The sequence below is a fragment of the Osmerus eperlanus genome, chromosome 26, assembly GCF_963692335.1.
Source record: "Osmerus eperlanus chromosome 26, fOsmEpe2.1, whole genome shotgun sequence".
NCBI lineage: Eukaryota > Metazoa > Chordata > Actinopteri > Osmeriformes > Osmeridae > Osmerus > Osmerus eperlanus.
In genome coordinates, this window is record NC_085043.1 from 2,171,035 (window position 1) to 2,189,404 (window position 18,370).

The 18,370-nt window shown below is 40.4% G+C and overlaps 1 protein-coding gene across 2 annotated transcripts in view; it reads left to right on the forward strand.

The window, feature by feature from the left end:
• pigx (phosphatidylinositol glycan anchor biosynthesis, class X) overlaps nt 1-18,370 on the forward strand; it is a 39,952-nt gene extending 21,582 nt beyond the window's left edge. Inside the window, exons 2-6 of one of the 2 annotated variants that reach the window (XM_062452700.1) lie at nt 2,234-2,315; nt 16,637-16,772; nt 16,883-17,087; nt 17,239-17,339; nt 17,669-18,370. In XM_062452700.1, the coding sequence (XP_062308684.1) occupies nt 2,234-2,315; nt 16,637-16,772; nt 16,883-17,087; nt 17,239-17,339; nt 17,669-17,806 (662 nt within the window). In that variant the 3' untranslated portion in view covers nt 17,807-18,370. The remainder of the gene's footprint in view (nt 1-2,233; nt 2,316-16,636; nt 16,773-16,882; nt 17,088-17,238; nt 17,340-17,668) is intronic. The other variant, XM_062452701.1, reaches the window with a different exon arrangement.

An 18,370-nucleotide genomic window follows, 5' to 3' on the forward strand; every position in this document is an offset into this window, starting at 1 on the left:
CGGGGCGACAAGTGAGATTATTTTGGCAACACTGTGCTTATCAGCGTTTTTGAGCACCCACTTGGTACCCGGGTACCGTTTTTTGTGACACTAAAGTTAATGTCTTTTTTTAAGATGGTTTCTGTCATTTTAGGTAGTTATTATCACTCTGATGTCTGTGCTAATTTTTCTGATCAGTTTATTTTTCATTAGTTTGACGACATAAAAAGGGGGTGAGATGTGATTGACAGTTGAAGTTAAGATGTGTTACTTTCTAAATATGACTACGTAGTTAGTTGTTGTATTTACCTTATTTTAACAAGTCTTCAGTCCCAGTACAACCAGTGGGAAAGATGATTAGCTCTAACATTTGCGTAGCCAGGCTATGTAAAAGTTATTGGGTCGGGCGAGTATGTGTGGGACCTCGATACCGCGGCTCCACCACCCAATCACTACTGCGCAGTCTCCCGTAGCAGAAACCGTGTCCGGGATATTTTGGCTTCATTTTTGTACAGTGAGAGGAGGTGGAGAAGCGTCGTCCATCTTTATATCTGTCTGGTCTCCTTTTTGTTGAAACGCAGGAATCGCATGATTGCCTGGAATCTGTTTTGGGACATTGTTCTTGAAAAATGCATAGAAACAGACAGCCGACCAAAAGCTTGCCAAGTCCATGCTTTTTCCACCTCGCGCACCACAAATGTAGACTACAGCAATGAAGGCCTGTAGCTCATCAACTGTCATGAGCTGTTCTCCTTGACTGTGAGCCTCAGCAGCGGTGCAGTCCCTAATGTGCTTCAACATACCATCATCAACCAAACACAGAAAAGCAGTGAGAGCAACTTCAGTGTTACACTTGGCGTGCCGTATGGGGCTAGGAGCTTTTCTCATTATATTTTGACTTCTTCCTCTTTTTTTACCCGACTGTATATTAGTTTAGTTTAACCCTTAGATGCGTGAGTTCTAAATATTTCCGACGGTCCCCACAGCGCAAGTTATTTTTCCGAAACGGAAGCTAACTAGCTTTAGTTAGCTTCCGTTACCTAGTTACCTAGCATAACTCATAGCAGTGTTACTACCATGCTAGTGTTACTAGTTAGCCTCCTCATTAGTACATTTTGAAGCCAAACTAAACTGTTTGTCGCATAGTTTTTGTCTATCGGAAAATATTCAATTGGAATGTTCGAAATCACAAACGTGCCATGTTACGCTGTGGGACCCGCATTCGAACGATCGCATATGTCGCTCTGGATAAGAGCGTCTGCTAAATGACTAAATGTAAATATGTGCGACGCTACTCCTTAAAATAGTTTTATTTAATGAAATATCAATCTTATTTGGGTAATATAAACCTATTTATAGGCTTAGGAAACTCACAAGATCGCCTCGCTAAGAATCAACCTAACGTACTTGGAAGATAAGCAGAAAGAAAGAGCAGGTGCAGAATTTTTTAGTGTGCATGCTATTGACTCCAATTATCTTTTAGTAATAAGTCTTCAGGTTCACTTACTTTTTCGTCCAGCACTGTGAATGTTGAATGGGTGTGTTCAGTAAAGACATGGGAAATGTGTATTGTTTGTATGTTATCAGCTTAACCCGTGTTATCTTCGGGTCATTCTGACCCATCAGTCATTGTGACCCACCGTCGTATTGCGACAACTTTACCGCATACAAAAACAAAGTGAAGCATTTTCTTTTAACCGTTGGGCTGTCTCAGACCCCCCACATTGCAAAGGTTAAAAGAAAATTATTTGTATTTGTTTTTGTATTGGGTAAACACAACGATGGTTCGTTATGAACCTTTGGGTCATGTGACCCGAAGGCAGCACAAGGGTTAAGCACATTGTGTTTGTCTATTGTTGTGTGTGATGAGGATCAGATCACATTTGTATGGCAAATTACTGTAGAAAATCAGTTAATTCCAAGAGGTTCCCATACTTTTTCTTGCCACTGTACCTAGTTTGTCGGAGCTGCATAGAGGCACTTTCCCTGTGGCCAAGTAGCACCTTGTCAAAAACTTGATTTCCGGTGTAAGTGACGGCATTCCTGATTAACTCTACAATCATAATACCCTTGTGATTAAGACGGTACTTAAAAAAATAAAATATGCAGTTAAATTACCAAAATAAACTACATTTATAAGCCAAACCCTGCATAAACATACATTTTCTTGTTTTGATGTTATTCAACAACCAGTAATCACTTTTACTGTAACATCACATCTCATCTGCTTTACAATATTTCTCTTTTTTTGCAGATGAGAACAATTGTGGTTTGTCCAGGCAAGTGCTGAAGCATGCATTTGTTTCAATGAATATCAAGAAAAGTGGATTTCACAGGTAAATATATTGCCTGATTTAAACAGTATCTATTTGTGGTAGTTTTGAATTATCTATCTTGATTTATCCATGGTTTGTTTCAGCAAGAAAAAAGACATTTAATTAAGAGAATGGTCTTACTCTAACATAGGGGAGTCAGGTGGTGAGTGGTTAGGGAATCGGGCTAGTAATCTGAAGGTTGCCAGTTCGTGTCAAATGACGTTGTGTCCTTGGGCAAGGCACTTCACCCTACTTGCCTCCTGTAAGTTGGGACATTCCCCGTCTGCTAAATGACTAAATGTAACATGTCAGCTAAATTATGTTAGAAGTTTCACTCACAGGGCCCTAGCCAGGGTAAAAAAATGTGTGAGGTCTCAAAATCAAATAGCAACCAGCGAGGCGCACGTGCTTTATAAATGCAACAAATATGTCAACAGTGAGGAAGCATTTCAAAGTGTCTGTGAAAGATGCAAAAATTACCGTGGTCAAGTTAGTTTTAAGTTTTGGACAGGCAGTGTCCTCTTGTCTTGTTGACTTTACTACACGTTCACTCAGGCTTTAGCACCGCATGCATCAGTCTTCATTTACAACCAGCCGCCTAGCCAATGGAAATGTTTTTTGAGAACATTTGCAAGAAGTAGGCTTTTCTGTGCATACAGAGTACATTACATTATTTCAGTAGTCATAGGCCTAATATAGGATATATTCACGGAAGGGGACTCAAAAATTGCCATATAAAAGTATTTTGTTTTACAAATGTATTTATTTTAAGTTATATTGTGCTTTGTTGGTATAGTGTCTGCTGGAATGAAGACATTCTAAATACATATTGGGTCAGATGGCTGAGCGGTTAGGGAATCGGGCTAGTAATCAGAAGGTTACCGGTTCGATTCCCGGCCGTGCAATATGACGTTGTGTCCTTGGGCAAGGCACTTCACCCTACTTGCCTCGGAGGAATGTCCCTGTACTCACTGTAAGTCACTCTGGATAAGAGTGTCTGCTAAATGACTAAATGTAAATATTTAGCCATTTTTGTTTTGAAATAGTTTTTCTTTGAAAAGCAAGACAATAAAAATAAAAAGCACAATTTGGCTATTTAATTCATGCAATGGCAAAAAATATACAAAAACCGCGTTCGGTCTTCGGCCAAGTGTTTCATTTTGTTCAGCTTCGGACAATCATTTTCATTTTGGTGCATCCTTATGCACCCGTTCATTAAGTATTGTTAATTTATCTAAAGTTCAATAGTTAGTTAGCTAGCTAGCGTTGCTGTGCTTCTCTTAATGGATACATTAAGAGAAGCCGTCCAATTTACACTCATTCACCGACCCAAAGCCCTTGACAAAAAATGTATCAGACTGTCCCTGCAATTGCTTATTAAGATGCTTTGCATAAAGATCCTGTAAAGTGGACCTGGAAACGAGTTTTAAGTTCGCCACACCACAGAATAATGTGTTATTAACTACCCATCCAAATTCGAATGAAAAAATAACACCGACAAGTATGTTAAATTAGGCTTTGAAATCGTGAAAAAAAATGGAGAGCTTGCGACTTCTCACCTCCAATGATGTCGAGGACCACATCTGTGTAATCTCCCCTCTTAAATGGCTTGTTGCCTGTTTGTGGGTTTTTGGCTTCAGCATGGTGCTTTGTTGCCCTGGCCTTAAGATTCTTCCACCGCAATTTGATTTGGTCTGTGGTCCTCTTCTGGCCAGACCCTATGGCATTCACATTTTCTGTGATTAAAATCCAAACATCATTTTTCTTTTTGTTGGTATCCTTAGCAGAATTAAAACTTCCCACTATTGTTCCATAATGGCACCGAACACCCTCTAGTAGTGCATTGGTTTCAGCAGCAGTGAAGTTACAGCTTCTTGAGTCCATGGTTCCGTTGCTTTACTATAGTGAACATTGTTCATCAATTATAGGCCTTGGGTCCAATTGCCTCAATTGAACACAAGCCAAAACCAATCAGTTGTAATAGGTGTGTTTGAAAAGACCAACTACACAGCCATGTAAATCAGCCTTTCTCAGAGGATTCACAGAGAGACAGTGAAATGGCAGGTGTTGTCCACCGCCACCACCACTTTGCCAGGAGAGGATACCGTCAAAGGGTGAATGTTGAACGTACCAAGCCACTGGAGCAATACACCACTGAGGAGCTGTATGTCCGGTTTTGCTTTGGGAAGGCTGATATAGAGTACCTTGTGAACCTTCTCAGGCCAAAACTTCAACACAGAACCCAAAGGAGTCACGGTCTGTCTGTGGAAGACCAGATCCTCATTGCTCTCCGATTTTATGCATGTGGGACTTTCTATCAAGTTGTTGGTGACTATATGGGAGTGGTGAAATCAGCTGTGTGTGATGTGGTGAGAGATGTGTCAATCGCACTGGCCAGCCTGGTCAATGAATTTGTTTCTTTTCCAAAGGACAACCAGATTGCCCAGGCCAAGCGCAGCTTTTTTCTTTTGGGGAATATGCCCAATACTATTGGAGCAATTGACTGCACACATCTGCATATACAAGCACCTCATGAGAATGAATGGGAGTTAATAAACAGAAAGGGGAGGCACAGCATCAATGTCCAACTTGTGTGTGATGCTGACCTCATCATCACCAACTGCGTTGTCAAGTGGCCTGGGTCTGTCCATGATGCACGCATCCTGAGGGAGAGCTCTATATATAGACCTCCAAACCAACCGACCGGATGGCATAATATTAGGAGACAGTGCCTACCCACTCCTACCATGGCTGATGACTCCTTTTCTAACAGCAAATACACCGGCGCAGGCACGCTTCAACACTGCTCATTGCAGAGCAAGATGTGCAATTGAGCGTTTAAATGGAGTTCTTAAGAGGCGCTTTGCATGCCTTAACTACCTGAGAGCGGAACCACAGAAAGCATGCAACATAACCCTTGCCTGTATTGTCCTGCACAACATCGCTACTAAGCGCAATGTCCCTCTCTGTGCTGACAATAATGCACCTGAGCCCCTTGGAGACCCTAACCAACCTACTGCATTCTGCCAGAACGAGCAAACAGGACGTGCAACAAGGGACGCAATAGTTAGACACTATTTCTGATTTGGATTTGTTTTGGATTTAAAAAATCAGTGATTGTCATTCTTTGCATTTATTTGGTTATTCTGTAATCATTGCATGCATCACCAATAAATATTCTAAAAACAAAAATATTTTCGATTGTGATGAATATATATATCAATTAGTGACAGAATAAAATTTATTGTTTTTGGTCAATTTTGACAGCTGTTTGGGGGATTATTTTATGAGGCCAAACTCTTTCTACTTTGCTGTAGGCCTATACTGAAAGGCTGAATACGTTAAAGCCTACCTAATCACTGTAGCCTGACGGATGTACAAATAAAATTAAAACCTTATGAATAAATAGGATATCTTGTCAGATACTCATGATCCAAATATAGTATTATTTGATACATTTTAAAAGTTTTCATTACATTTTGGGCATGAAATCCACGCTGAATCCACCCTTCTGATGGGATCAGTTTAATCCAGATTTTTTGGATCAAAGTGATCCAAATCCTACAAAAAAGTTCTGAAAAACCCAAACTAAAGGTTTGATCCAGATCAAAACCAAGATTGGATTACGTGATCTAATCCGATTATGTAATCCGTTTTTTCTTTTGAAAAACCCATTTTCAAGATTTGATCCAATCCGTTATCCAAAATCCTACTGGATTACTTTTGAAAAACCGGGCCCAGAGAATCAGTTATGGCAGACCCGGGCATTGTATGGCCCGCAGGCCACAACCGGCCCACGGGCTGTCCCAATCCGGCCCGTATGAGGTAAATAAAAAATTACAAATAAATAAATGTGTTGAGCGGCAGTAAATATGTAGTCCTGAAAGACTACAGTGATCAGGCGATTTACATATGTGCGCTTGCGCAACCTCACCGATAGGAGAGTTAGCTGTTGGTTATCCCTCGAAAATGAAAAACGAAAGGTTGATATAGAATGTAGAGTTTTTAACAAGACATGCACTTCAAAGTATCTGTTTACTGAGGTCAAAGTCAAAGCTGTGTTCTTAGTTTGTGGAGAACAGGTCGCTGTGTTGAAGGATTACAATTTGAATTGGCACTAAGGGACTAAAGAAAAAAACTAACGCGGACATAATAAGAACTTGACTAATTCAGTGGGCGCGGGCTGATGGTTTGCTAGTTAAACTGCAGACCCTGATCATCACCTGTCAGCTGTCCTTCGCATATCCACCTCAGACATTCAGCCAGATTTCGATGCACTTGTTCAAGCCCACTGGATTTCTCTCACAGAACAAAATGAACTGAAAAAAAGTATAGCTTTTTGTATAAAGTTGATCAATTGCATATCTTTAACATACTGCAAAACAACTTTTCAGTGTTTGTGAAGATTAACTAGTTACAAATAAAATGAAACACTGATGTAATGATTGTTTTTACTGTTTATTACTTCTAGTCCTTTCCTATTTGACCTACACCAAAATGTAAAATATTTATATAAATATTTACAGAATATCCTTATTCTTCTGATAACCAGAAGCAGCTAATCAAAATACATACTTTATTGTTTTTTACAATGGGAGAAAATGAATAGTGAGCAGAATTAAGTTCAAGTTATCGTTGATGTGGCACTCCAACACATTTCAGGTTTCTCATGTGGCCCCTTGTAAAAATTAATTGCCCACCCCTGAGTTACGGAGCTGGACCATGGAGCTAACCCATGGAGCTAGGATTTTGATGCTAGGGAGAGTGTGGCAAGCTGGTTTAGCCAAGGCCAAAGGGCAAGAAGGCCAAATTACAGGTGTTGGCCATCTGAAGGGCATGCGACAGCAAGGGGGGACCCGCTATAAGACTGAGCCATGAAATGTTAGGTCTCAGTTCAGGGAAGCACTTTTAAACAGTAGCACTTTCTATTTTGAAATGTTTTATTTTGCTTAAAATGTGTGAGTTTGTCAGCTCAGTGAAGCACTTAAAAGATTTTTGTTTTTATATACAGTATAATTGTGCTTCAAATAAAAAAAAGATTTACCTACACCTTATTCTTGTTTAAGATAATTTACATAATATATATGAATGTATATGGAGCGTGATAAAAAGGTGACCTTGTAATTGTGGCGACGCAAGGAAAAATTTGGGTGCACCTACATTTTGTGCTGGTGCACCTAAATAAAAAAGTTAGGCGCATCAGTGCAACCAAGGCAAAAAGTTAGTCTGGAGCCCTGTATAGGCAAAAAAGTCAAACCTAAGAATGTTTGCTCAGATCTATCACCCAACGGCACGGCCGGGAATCGAACTGGCAACCTTCAGATTACTAGCCCGCTTCCCTAACCGCTCAGCCACCTGACTCCCTCCCCTTCATAATTTATTATCTTTCTCAAGGCCATGTCCAAGACTGCATCATCCAAGACTGCGCATGCAATTTCTGGAATTGTCTTGAAACTGACCAGCGGCTTGCATCGCAGCTCCGCCGCAATCCATATATGTCTGTGACAAAGGGCTCTGTCACGGGCCTGACTAGCAAATGGAAGAACCCACACCTACCATCGCAAGTTAATCTCCGTGGGTGCACACTCAAGAGTTCCTTTAGCCCAGTGGTTCCCAGGCTTTCTCTGCTGGGCCCCCCTTTGGTACATAAGAAAATTTTCGCCACCCCCCCCCCCCCCCTGTTATCAATAAACAGTATTTGTTACTGTCAGTGGCTTCATCCATCTGCAGAGAAAAGCGGCTGTCACGCACATTATCATTAAGCTGCTCCTCTATGTCCTTTGACATGTCATAAATGTGCCTGCCGATGGTGTTGTTGGACAGAGGAATAGCGCTTAGTTTGCTGGCTGCAGTGTCATCAAGCATTGTTGAAACCATGTCCATAGCACAGGGAAGTATTAATTCCTCCGCTATAGACCAATTATCACCCTACGTCACGACTGTCAAGCATGCTCAACTGCGCATGTCGGATGCAAAAAGATTAACTTCTCCCAGGTGTAATACACTTGGTGTCGATCAGGTCATCATATATCTCTGGCCACTGGATTTCAGGGCTTGACATTAACGTTTTGAGGCTCTTGTCCTTTGGACAAGTACATTTACGTTTCATTTGTCCATGCACAAAAGTCACTTGACCCCGATACCTTTAAATAGCCTGACCAAGTGATAGGGCAAAACTAGCCTGGCTAACGGAGGTCACTTTCTCAGGCAAATGATGAATGAAGCAGGCTTGGTTAAAGAAATCCGAGATGCTGGCTATCTTCAGCAGGCTTGTATCTACAAAAGGCAGTCCTCCCTGACGTTTATAGTGTAGAATGGAGTGAAATACAACATTGTGCACACTCTGAGCGACCCGAGTCTGACTGACGCTAACAACGTCAAAACAGTGTAACGGGGACGCAGTCTCACTCAGATTGCCAGTTTTACACATCCCAAAAATAATCGGACCATCTGGCAGAATTCCCATATCTCTTGAAAGCTGCCCTGCTCGACTTTTTAGGTGTAGAATTGACAGTAAAACTGTAAAATGATTAACTTTGTGACATGACGTTAAGACATGGCTGCCGCCTAAGACTATGCGGTCTACCGGGCGACATTCTCACTCAAATTTCAAGACTTTCGTAACCCAAATCAAAATTCTGATGTGACAGATCAATAGGGAATCACTTTCTCTCTTAAAGGATGCCCTTCTCGACCTTTTTGGTCTTCGAACTATTTGTATAATCCGTGTACTTCTCTAGCCATTATAAAGGCTATCCTTTCCCGGTTTTCTGCAACCACATTGCGCGCGCATCCCGAATGTTTACAAACAAATAATTGGTCTATTGTGTGCGCCTTTTTACACTGTGCCACTCGGTAGGCAACTTTATATGAGGCGAGTTGAGCATTTGCCGGCACGGATGCAGCTTTAATAAAGTGAGACTGTTGAGCACGGCAGTTTACGAGTCTTTGTCTGAAAAACTCAACTGGCTTGTCTTTGTGCTCTGGATGTTTTGTCTCCAAGTGGCGTCTAATCTTGTTCGGCTTCAAGCTGTCACAAGCTAGCACTTTAAGACAGACAATACACTGCGGACCCCCTCCCCGCCAAAAAAAATAAATAAATTGGGCAAAGATATTTATTTTTTTCAGGAATAATATTGCTATTGTTTTAAAAAAACGCAAAAGTACTTGAGTAATCAACAAAATAAACAACGTTTATATTCCAAAAATATTTGATAGTTGTATACTATTATATCTTCAATAAATAGAGTGTGTTGGGGGTGCTTAGACACAGCTCTAATGCTATTGTTTTGCACTTGCTTTTTGGATTTCTCCCTACAAAGTTGAAGGGCCCATATTGCATGGAGTACTCAGCCCCTCTAAAGTCCTATAGATAAACTGAGGGGATAAACACTCACTTGAAAGGTATCATGGTTTCTTTCTTGTGATATCTTCAAAGTGAATGTTTAGGCTATTTTTTTGTTTAATCAGTAGGACTTTTGGGGCCCTGTTAAAGACATTAATGACTTAAGCCTAGCATAAACATAGACTATGGCGCATCGTGTCATATCATCATATCAATACAATACATATCAAGTTAATAACAGAGACGTCACGCAGAGGCTCTGGGTTAGGGGCCCCCTGAGCTCATGGGCCCCTGGGCCCGGTAGGCCCGTTGGTTAATCCATCCCTGAATATCATGGTAGGGGAAACACTGATATACGCTAACATACACGCCACCTATATTCCCATTCTTGCAGTGTAACTATTTACAAGTACACACACCCATACGCACAGTAGGGTTACACTTGGTGAACTTTATTTACGTAATGTCTGTTCTGTTGTAGTATTGAGTGAGCTGTCGATGTTCTGTTTGTTTTGCCGTGTTGTCCGCTGACTTCCGGGTATGGCACATGAGGAAGGCCAATTAAAATGGGAGCCAAGGTTGGGGGTAAATGGTGTAGTTGTCGCGTTGCGCAGGTGCAGGGCGAGTGGTAGAATTGACAAACAGACACATATCGGCTGTTACCTCACAAACGGATGATAAGTGTTGTATCTGTCTTGTATGTATCTGTATATCTCTCTAATAATTACAGAAATTTCTGTGTGTGTGTGTGTGTACAAATTAGAATGGGTTTAGTTTCCCAAGCTCAACTAAAGAACCAGACTCTCTGCAAAGCATATTCATAAATTAAATAATAAAAAATTATGAAGAAAGAAAATCGCTGCAGCTTGGCTTCCTCTCCGCGTCACAGCCCCATCACTCTGATTGGTCCACTGGTCTGCAGCAAGTCTGGTCTGATATTTTGAGAACCGGGCACTCTTCAAAGTTAATATTTTGTAGGTGTCCTTTTTATGATCCTAAGGAGTGCAGTAGGCTACCGTGATTGAACTTATTCCTTTAACAAAGGCATTCGCAATGAAATGAAATTAAGCTATAGGGAAATTCTGTTTAGTTATTTAGAAGGTAATTCGCGTTTACGCTACAAACGATATTCAGCTGCTTTCAAAGGGGCTGGCTAGTTAACAGAACAACAATATAAAGTGGATATACTTTCAGTATCAGTGAATTTTGTTACAGAAATGAGTTTAATGATTTCAAAACAGTCTAAGTAGCCTACAGCAATGGAACCAATGTGATTATAAAAGGCATTCACAATGAAATGAAACTAAGCAAGGAAAATAGGGAAATTCTGTATTGTTATTTAAAAGCAAATTCGCGTAAAGGCCGATATATGCTTCTGCGTTTTGCAAAAAACGGACACATGGGAACGCCCTCGTCTCCGTGGAACGCCCTCTACGAGCTCTCCGTCAGCCCTCGGAGAGCCCCGGAGTGCTCGACGTGCACCTCCTGAATTTTCTAACTATCCGTCGTAATTTCGGAGAGCGACGGAGAGCTACGGAGACCCCTCTGGCTGTGATTGGTCAGTATTAAGAACCGCTTGCGTCAGGGGCGGGGTTGCCGTGATAAACAGGACGACTTCTCGATAACCTAGGTAAATAAACACTCCACAACGACTTACAAAAAACCGTTGCGCCACCTACTCTTCTGGCAGTGAATTGTTTTCAGCACCCACAGCCTACGGAGAACCATAAACGAAGTCTATCCGTCCGTATCCGTGCGTATCCGTGCGCCCGCCCATCCGTAAACGGAGACGCAGAAGCATATTTCGGCCTTAAGGCTACAACCGATATTCAGCTGCTTTCAAAGGCAATATAAAGTGGATATACTTTCAGATATATAGATCAGTAAATTGTTACATGATTGAATGTGTTGATTGATGTCCAAATGTATAAGCGCTGTATGGTGAATGAGGCATACAATCAGTAGCGGAGGGGTGGGGGGGTGGGGCGCCATAAACCCCGGGCCCCGCACCCGAGGGGGCCCCGCGATCTATGATTTTTTTTTCTTTTTTCATAATTTATCTTTGGCAACAAAACGTTGATTGTATCCATGGTAGACAATTTTACTAAATACAGTTTTTCCATATAGTTGTGTGCAATCTCTTCGCAAATATAGCCTATCAGATTCCTTCTTTGTAGGTGAGATTATTATTGTGGCGCAGTGTTCCTGGGCTAGTTGTATGAACAAGGATTATCGTGATCATCAGGTGGTGTTAGTTTCTCATTCATTCCTGTTACTCCATCAAGCATGGGGATTAACTAAAAGACAATTTTACTGAATATATATACATTTTCAATTTGTTTACATGACGTAGAGACGTACAGTAGGATAGACGTTGAGTAAACTTTCGCAGTTTGAGCATCGCTTTGCTGATTTCAGGAGAATGGCTGAGAAATTTTCTGTGATGAACCCGAAACATTTTTGTCACCCTGATGCTGCTCGAAACGTTAGAGCGCTTGCGGAGTTCTATTCGGAATATCTGTCTAAGGCCAATTATGTGGTTGATGAATTTGTTACACTTCGTACTATGTACCGTGAGCTGAGCATGGAAAAACATGAACTAAACACACACAGCATCCTACCATTTCTCATTGACAACGACATGGACCGTGCTTTCCCCAACCTTGCCATTCTTTATTGCATTTACTTGACAATACCGATAAGCAGATCGAGGCAGAGAGGACTTTCAGCCGTCTGAAATGGATAAATAATGTGTTTGTGTTTTGACCTGTGTGTGTTTTGACCTGTGTGTAGGCTATGAGTTTGCTGGTTTTGAGAGATGCACAATACATGTCAGTTCGGAAAAGAAAATGATTATAGTCTAGTGGAATTTTAGGTGGTCAACTGCAGTGCACGTCACGCGTGTGTGTGTTGCACACTCGTTTTTTTTTTCATGGGGGCTTGGTTTCGCGTGTAGCTTGCCCAAATTGTTGTGGAAAGAATTGTTATATAGGCCTATGTTTGTTTATTATTAGTTGTCGGATGACTATAGGCTACTGTCTTTAACTTCATTTTGGGGGGCTTATGACCGCTTATCGTTGAATTTGAATATAGTGTATTTGCTAAATGGACAGATCATTAAACCCATGTTATGCATGGATTTGTGTAGGCCTACTGTGTGTGAAAGATTCTAATGAATGCTGAATGCGAGGCTAGTGGCCTAGGCCTACATTTTGTTCGCACATTAGGGGCTATGATGACTGAACACATTTATTATATAGGCTAATATGTGCTGTTCACAATAGAGGTTGCCATTGGTTACTTTTTATTGTTATATTTTTTTGCACTGCAAAAATTAATAACAAGGGGGCCCCCAATCAGTTTCCGCCCCCCCTGAGACACAACCCTTGCTCCGCCCCTGCCTACAATTATGACAACTGGCTCAACCACTGTGCTTGTAATGACTTCTGTTATGAACTGAATGTTTAGATGTTTGTAGTGGTTAGACCATTTAAAAGAGAACCAATATAGTACATTTTGATCAACATAACAAAAGCAATTGATAACGTAGGAAACAGCAGACAAATGAAGGCTACATAATAATTTGCATGAATGAAGGCTACCACAGCATTGGCAACTTGACTAGAATAGATGTGGAGGTTGAACAAATACTTCAGAGATGACAGAGAATTTCAATTGTGATCTGAGAAATATAGGTACCAAAACCACTGAAAATAAATGTCATCACCAGTTGCATCATGGGCACTACGCTATCTATCTATAATTCCAGAAATCACTGGTGTCACCAACATAATCACGGGCACTGTGCCCTATCTATAATTCCAGGAATCCGTGTATGTGCCACCAATTTCATCACAGGCACTATTTACATTTACATTCAATCATTTAGCAGATGCTTTTATCCAAAGCGACTTCCAAGAGAGAGCTTTACAAAAGTGAAGGTCACTGATCATAACAACGAGATAGCCCCAAACATTGCGGGTAGCCAAAACATGAAGCACATATTGTGAAAAATCAAATAAGTGCCAAAGGCAAGAACCATAAGAGCATGTAGTTAAACAAGTTACAATTAAACAACATGAACCTCAAAAGTGCAAGAGTGTACCTGCAGAAAAGAAAGCAACAATAATATATTTCACAGCGAGTACAAGAATTTTAAATCAGTTACAACTAACCAACAAGAGCAACAAGTCTCTCAATGAGAGTCATTGTGATCCTGGAGGAAACTAACATCAGGTCCAGCAAATCATTCCTAAGTACCGTTGTTATGCACTGGTTATCTTTAATTACATTGTCAGTGATGTGTACAGCATAATCATTTATTGTGTAATAGGTATGTTCCTGGAGGGCATGGCTACCTGTATAAACGAAGCCTCAACCCCTATTCACACTGGACGTGTCTGCGGCTCGTATAGTCTGTGACGCGACTGTTGGAGCTGATTGCGGCCACTCTAGTCAATGGTGCAGTTCACACCAGAAACGCCGCAGCACATTTCAGAAGCATTCCTCCTCGCAGCTGTTTTTGACAGAGGTCGCGTCAGGCCGTAAGGTAAAATACAAAATAAAAGTCAGAAAAGCACATTATCAAATAAACGGGAAAGTAACTGACATGCCTGGCTTAAATTTGCTTTATGGAACATTCCGCCGGTCCCTTCAAAGTAAAAACAGTGTGTTCAAGTATTTTATTGTCAGATGCACAGAACAACACAAGGTCAGACTGGGCACTGAAATTCTTAAGAACAAGACAACGCAAAGCAACCTGGCATAACATAGATTACATCTATGATAAGCAAAAAATATATGTACCTCCTAAATATACAAAATAATATACAATACAGTATACTGAACCTCTAATACACATAATAACCTATACTGCCCTTATAAACCTATACTAACCTAAAGACAAGTGGGGTACAATTAGTGCAATATTGCTAATAGTGCAACCAGTAGCTGAAACTGACAGTGTGTACAGTTGCTAGTGAGAAAGTGTATCAATATCCATATAAATGTCCATTCAGAAGGCTGATGGTCCTTGGAAAGAAACTGTTATCCAGTCTGAGACCGAATGCTTCGGTATCGCCTGTCAGAAGGCAACGGGGTAAAAAGACTGAAGGATGAGCTTTCCTGAGGTGTGCATTTAAACACTGTGTGCAGACTCCCGATCGTATTTCACTTAATCGTATTCAGCCTCCTTTTGAGGTTGCGTCGAACTTGTGTCACATCTGTAACGCGCCTCAGACGCGTCCGGTGTGAATAGGGGTCAGGCCCTGATCCCAGAGAACAGGGGGTGGCCTTAGGAGCTGTAGGCCATGCTCTTTGGTAGGATGATTGTCATGGACTTTGTTTATTTTTGCTGTTTTCGTCCTTTTGCACTCTGTCCACTGTAAATATTAGGGATGGGCAAACGATGCCTTTTGAAGCTTTGGTGGTTTCTACCGGATTTTGCCGGCCCAAAGAGCCGAACTATCGGCGCATTGAAAATGAATAGCACAGTGACATCTAGTGTTTAACTAAAATTATAGAATGAGGCATAGTAGTATTCTCCGTTGGTAGCCTACCCTACTACGTTATTAAATTTTTTAATTAAGGCCACGTGTGTTAATTTTGATCTGCTATTAGTGCTCACACTGTTGTGTACATATGAAGGCCTATGTTAGAATTGTGTCATTTTCCCACAGTAAAAATGGTAGCTTACATCAAACCCTTTGCAATGTGCAGCAAACGGTACCTATAAAAGGAATAGGCCATATAATGGTATGGAAGCATTTAATTATTTCTTATACTTTTATACAGAGGGGATAATACATTAGGTTATTAAATAGGTTAATATGCAAACTCTTGTCCTCTGACTCACAAATGCAACGCTTTTGAAAACACAGCTTTAACCATCTACACCACCGAAAAACTTGTTCTTCTCTGATGCGGGTGGGCGGTATTTATACTGAAGAGTGAGTTAAATTAATGAAACTTGTGAAACACTTGTGATTTCTTCTTATTCTTAACATTTGTGATGTGTATTGTGAATTTGGGGAATAATTGTGGGCACTTTAAGGTTTTATTATTAATAACTCTGCTCCTCTGGCAATGTGTGATTTGTCATCAAATAAAACAAGAAGCGGTGGCTTCGTTTCCTCTATGGCTCTGGTTCAGAAGAGCTCCAAAACTTCAAACCAGTTTGTGACATTTGTAGCATCGAACGTCATCAATCATGTGGTTATCATAATTTGACACAAGCTCCAAAACACTTTTTTGAAACTGCGTATTATGTTTGCGATACAAGCATCGATGCGTCAGTCCAACCAATTTCTTACCATGCACACAGTAGGCTGCGTTATGCAATAATGGCTGTCTTATTGATAGGCAAGCTGTCAGTTTTAAGCGGTTTCACAGTATTCAGAAGCAGAGAGAAAGTCGGGTACGGGACTTTCCAATTTAAGAACATTTTTTATTTAACCTTTATTTAACCAGGATAGTCCCATTGAGATTAAAAATCTATTTTTCAAGGGAAACCTGGCCAAGACAGGCAGCAAGAACACATAGTTACAGACAGAAGAACACAGAATGAGACAAGTTAAAAGAAACTAAAAGTTAAGAGTCAGTTACGTAACCTGGTTAATTTTAAAACATTTAAATTTTTGGGAACCTGCCTCTATTTCTTGCATTTTAGATATAAAAACAGTAAATGTTATCAGTTCTTTGAGTTTTAAATCATTCTGCAACATATTCCATGATAAGGGTGCACAATACATAAAAGCCCTTTTTCCCATTTCCATTCTGGCATTTGGGACAGCGAGCATAAAGAAGTCCTGAGAACGCAAGGAGTATTGTCCGGCACTTTTCTGCATGATTATACAGTTATCTAGCACCAATTTTGTTTTCCATTCAAACCTATTTCAGACCTCGGTGACCTTATAGCTGGCCACGACCATGTTCATACAGACAACCACTGTGACAATTAAAATGGAGATTTATCATGACTGACCTTGTTTTGTTTCAGGGAGTTGGTCACCACTGTTGAGTTTAGTCCTGAGGCACCAAATAGACTCAGAATATTGCTGTCCTACAGATTCCCCAGTGGACTCTACATTGATCCATACCAACTTGCACCTCAGAAAGAAGACCAAGATGTACAGGTAATTTGATGGCATATTGTACTTAACACAAATGCAGAGCTTTGTGTTAAGTGTTGTGGTAATTGCAAGGCACATTACCAACTTAATATTTTACTACTCTGTTTTGATAGGTGCTGCTGAATTCAGCAATTGATGTAGAAACTCCTGCTCACATGTCTGCGGGATTCACTGCACTTGTGTATATGTCTCTGGTTGGCAAGAAGCTCAAATTCCCCATCCTGATCCATGGGCGCTATCACAAGCCCTCTCTTACTGAGGAGAATTTTCAGTTTGTCCAAATTGAACTTCCAAAGCTAATGTTCAAAGCTGACAATTGTGCGTTTTCTTGTCTTGTGTTCAGTTTCTCTTAAATTTACCAATCTTTAATGAAGAATACATTATTTTGTGTACTGCTGCTTTGGAAGTCCAAAGCAGTGTGTTTACTTATATTATAAACATGTAGAACTATTATTTTTTTCTCTCAAAGGTATACCAGTCCATCTTCTTCCACCTCACAACATTGTGGATGCACCATGCACAGCTGTCAATATAAGCATGTGCCAGTGGCTCAACATTCAGAATCTGCAGGTATCAGAATCAAGTTTAATCAGAATGTATGATTATCAGTCAGCCTTATTAGTTCATTACATTCTTTTGTTCAAAGTTTTGTGGCTTTTTCGCAAACTGCCAAAAAATAGATTTAATGTTTTAGAAAGTGTATCGGTGTCTTATCCCCTTCATATGAAATCAAAGTGCTTTTTAAATTTTTATCAGTGGGGGCAGTTTTCATCTGTACCTTCAGTACAGTAGATTAGGCTACTAACCCTAACTCTAGATAGACTAAGGCAAGTGAATACATGTTTAGATCCCATAAGCTGTGCTGCTCTCACTCACCACCAAATGTTTCTCTACTCTAGGAGCACAGACATGTAACTCTGGAGATGCCACTTGGGGATGAGTCTGTGGTGAACTCTGTGTGTGCAGGAACTCTGCTTGTCACACTGCTATGTTGTGTAGTTCTTTCAAGAAGAATTTTGAAGAATGGTCAATGTTAGTGATTGTTAATGTCTATTGGAAAATAAAATAATACTCCATTAAGCCATGGGATGTTGGGAAATAGCAAAACTGTACATGTATAATATTTTGTTTTGTTGAACTTTGAACTGCACTTTTTAGAGTTGTTTGTAATTTTCTTGTTCTGTAACATACTGTTCAAAATGTATTGATCCATTTGTTTTGGCATGATTGTATTCCTTAATTTTGAATGCATTTACAGCATGCTACAGTGTAATAGGTTCTGAGACAAACAGGCATTTATTTCAAATGCATCAGAATTTTTGTGGGTTATAGAGAGGTGACATATTTACAGACACTAGAGAATACAGAGCCAGATAGATTGACAGAGCTAGATATAAATAGATAGACAGAAATAGATAGATTGACATAGTGTGAGAGATATTGTCAGAGTGTGAGGCTATTGGATCATGAGACAAAAATGTACCCAAATCTATTCCGACTATGTGAAATCTACCTACATATGCCAGCAACATCAGTGCCATGCGAAAGTGTAAGCCCTGTAGAGAAAATACATTTTTTAAATAAAAAATCTTTGAACCATC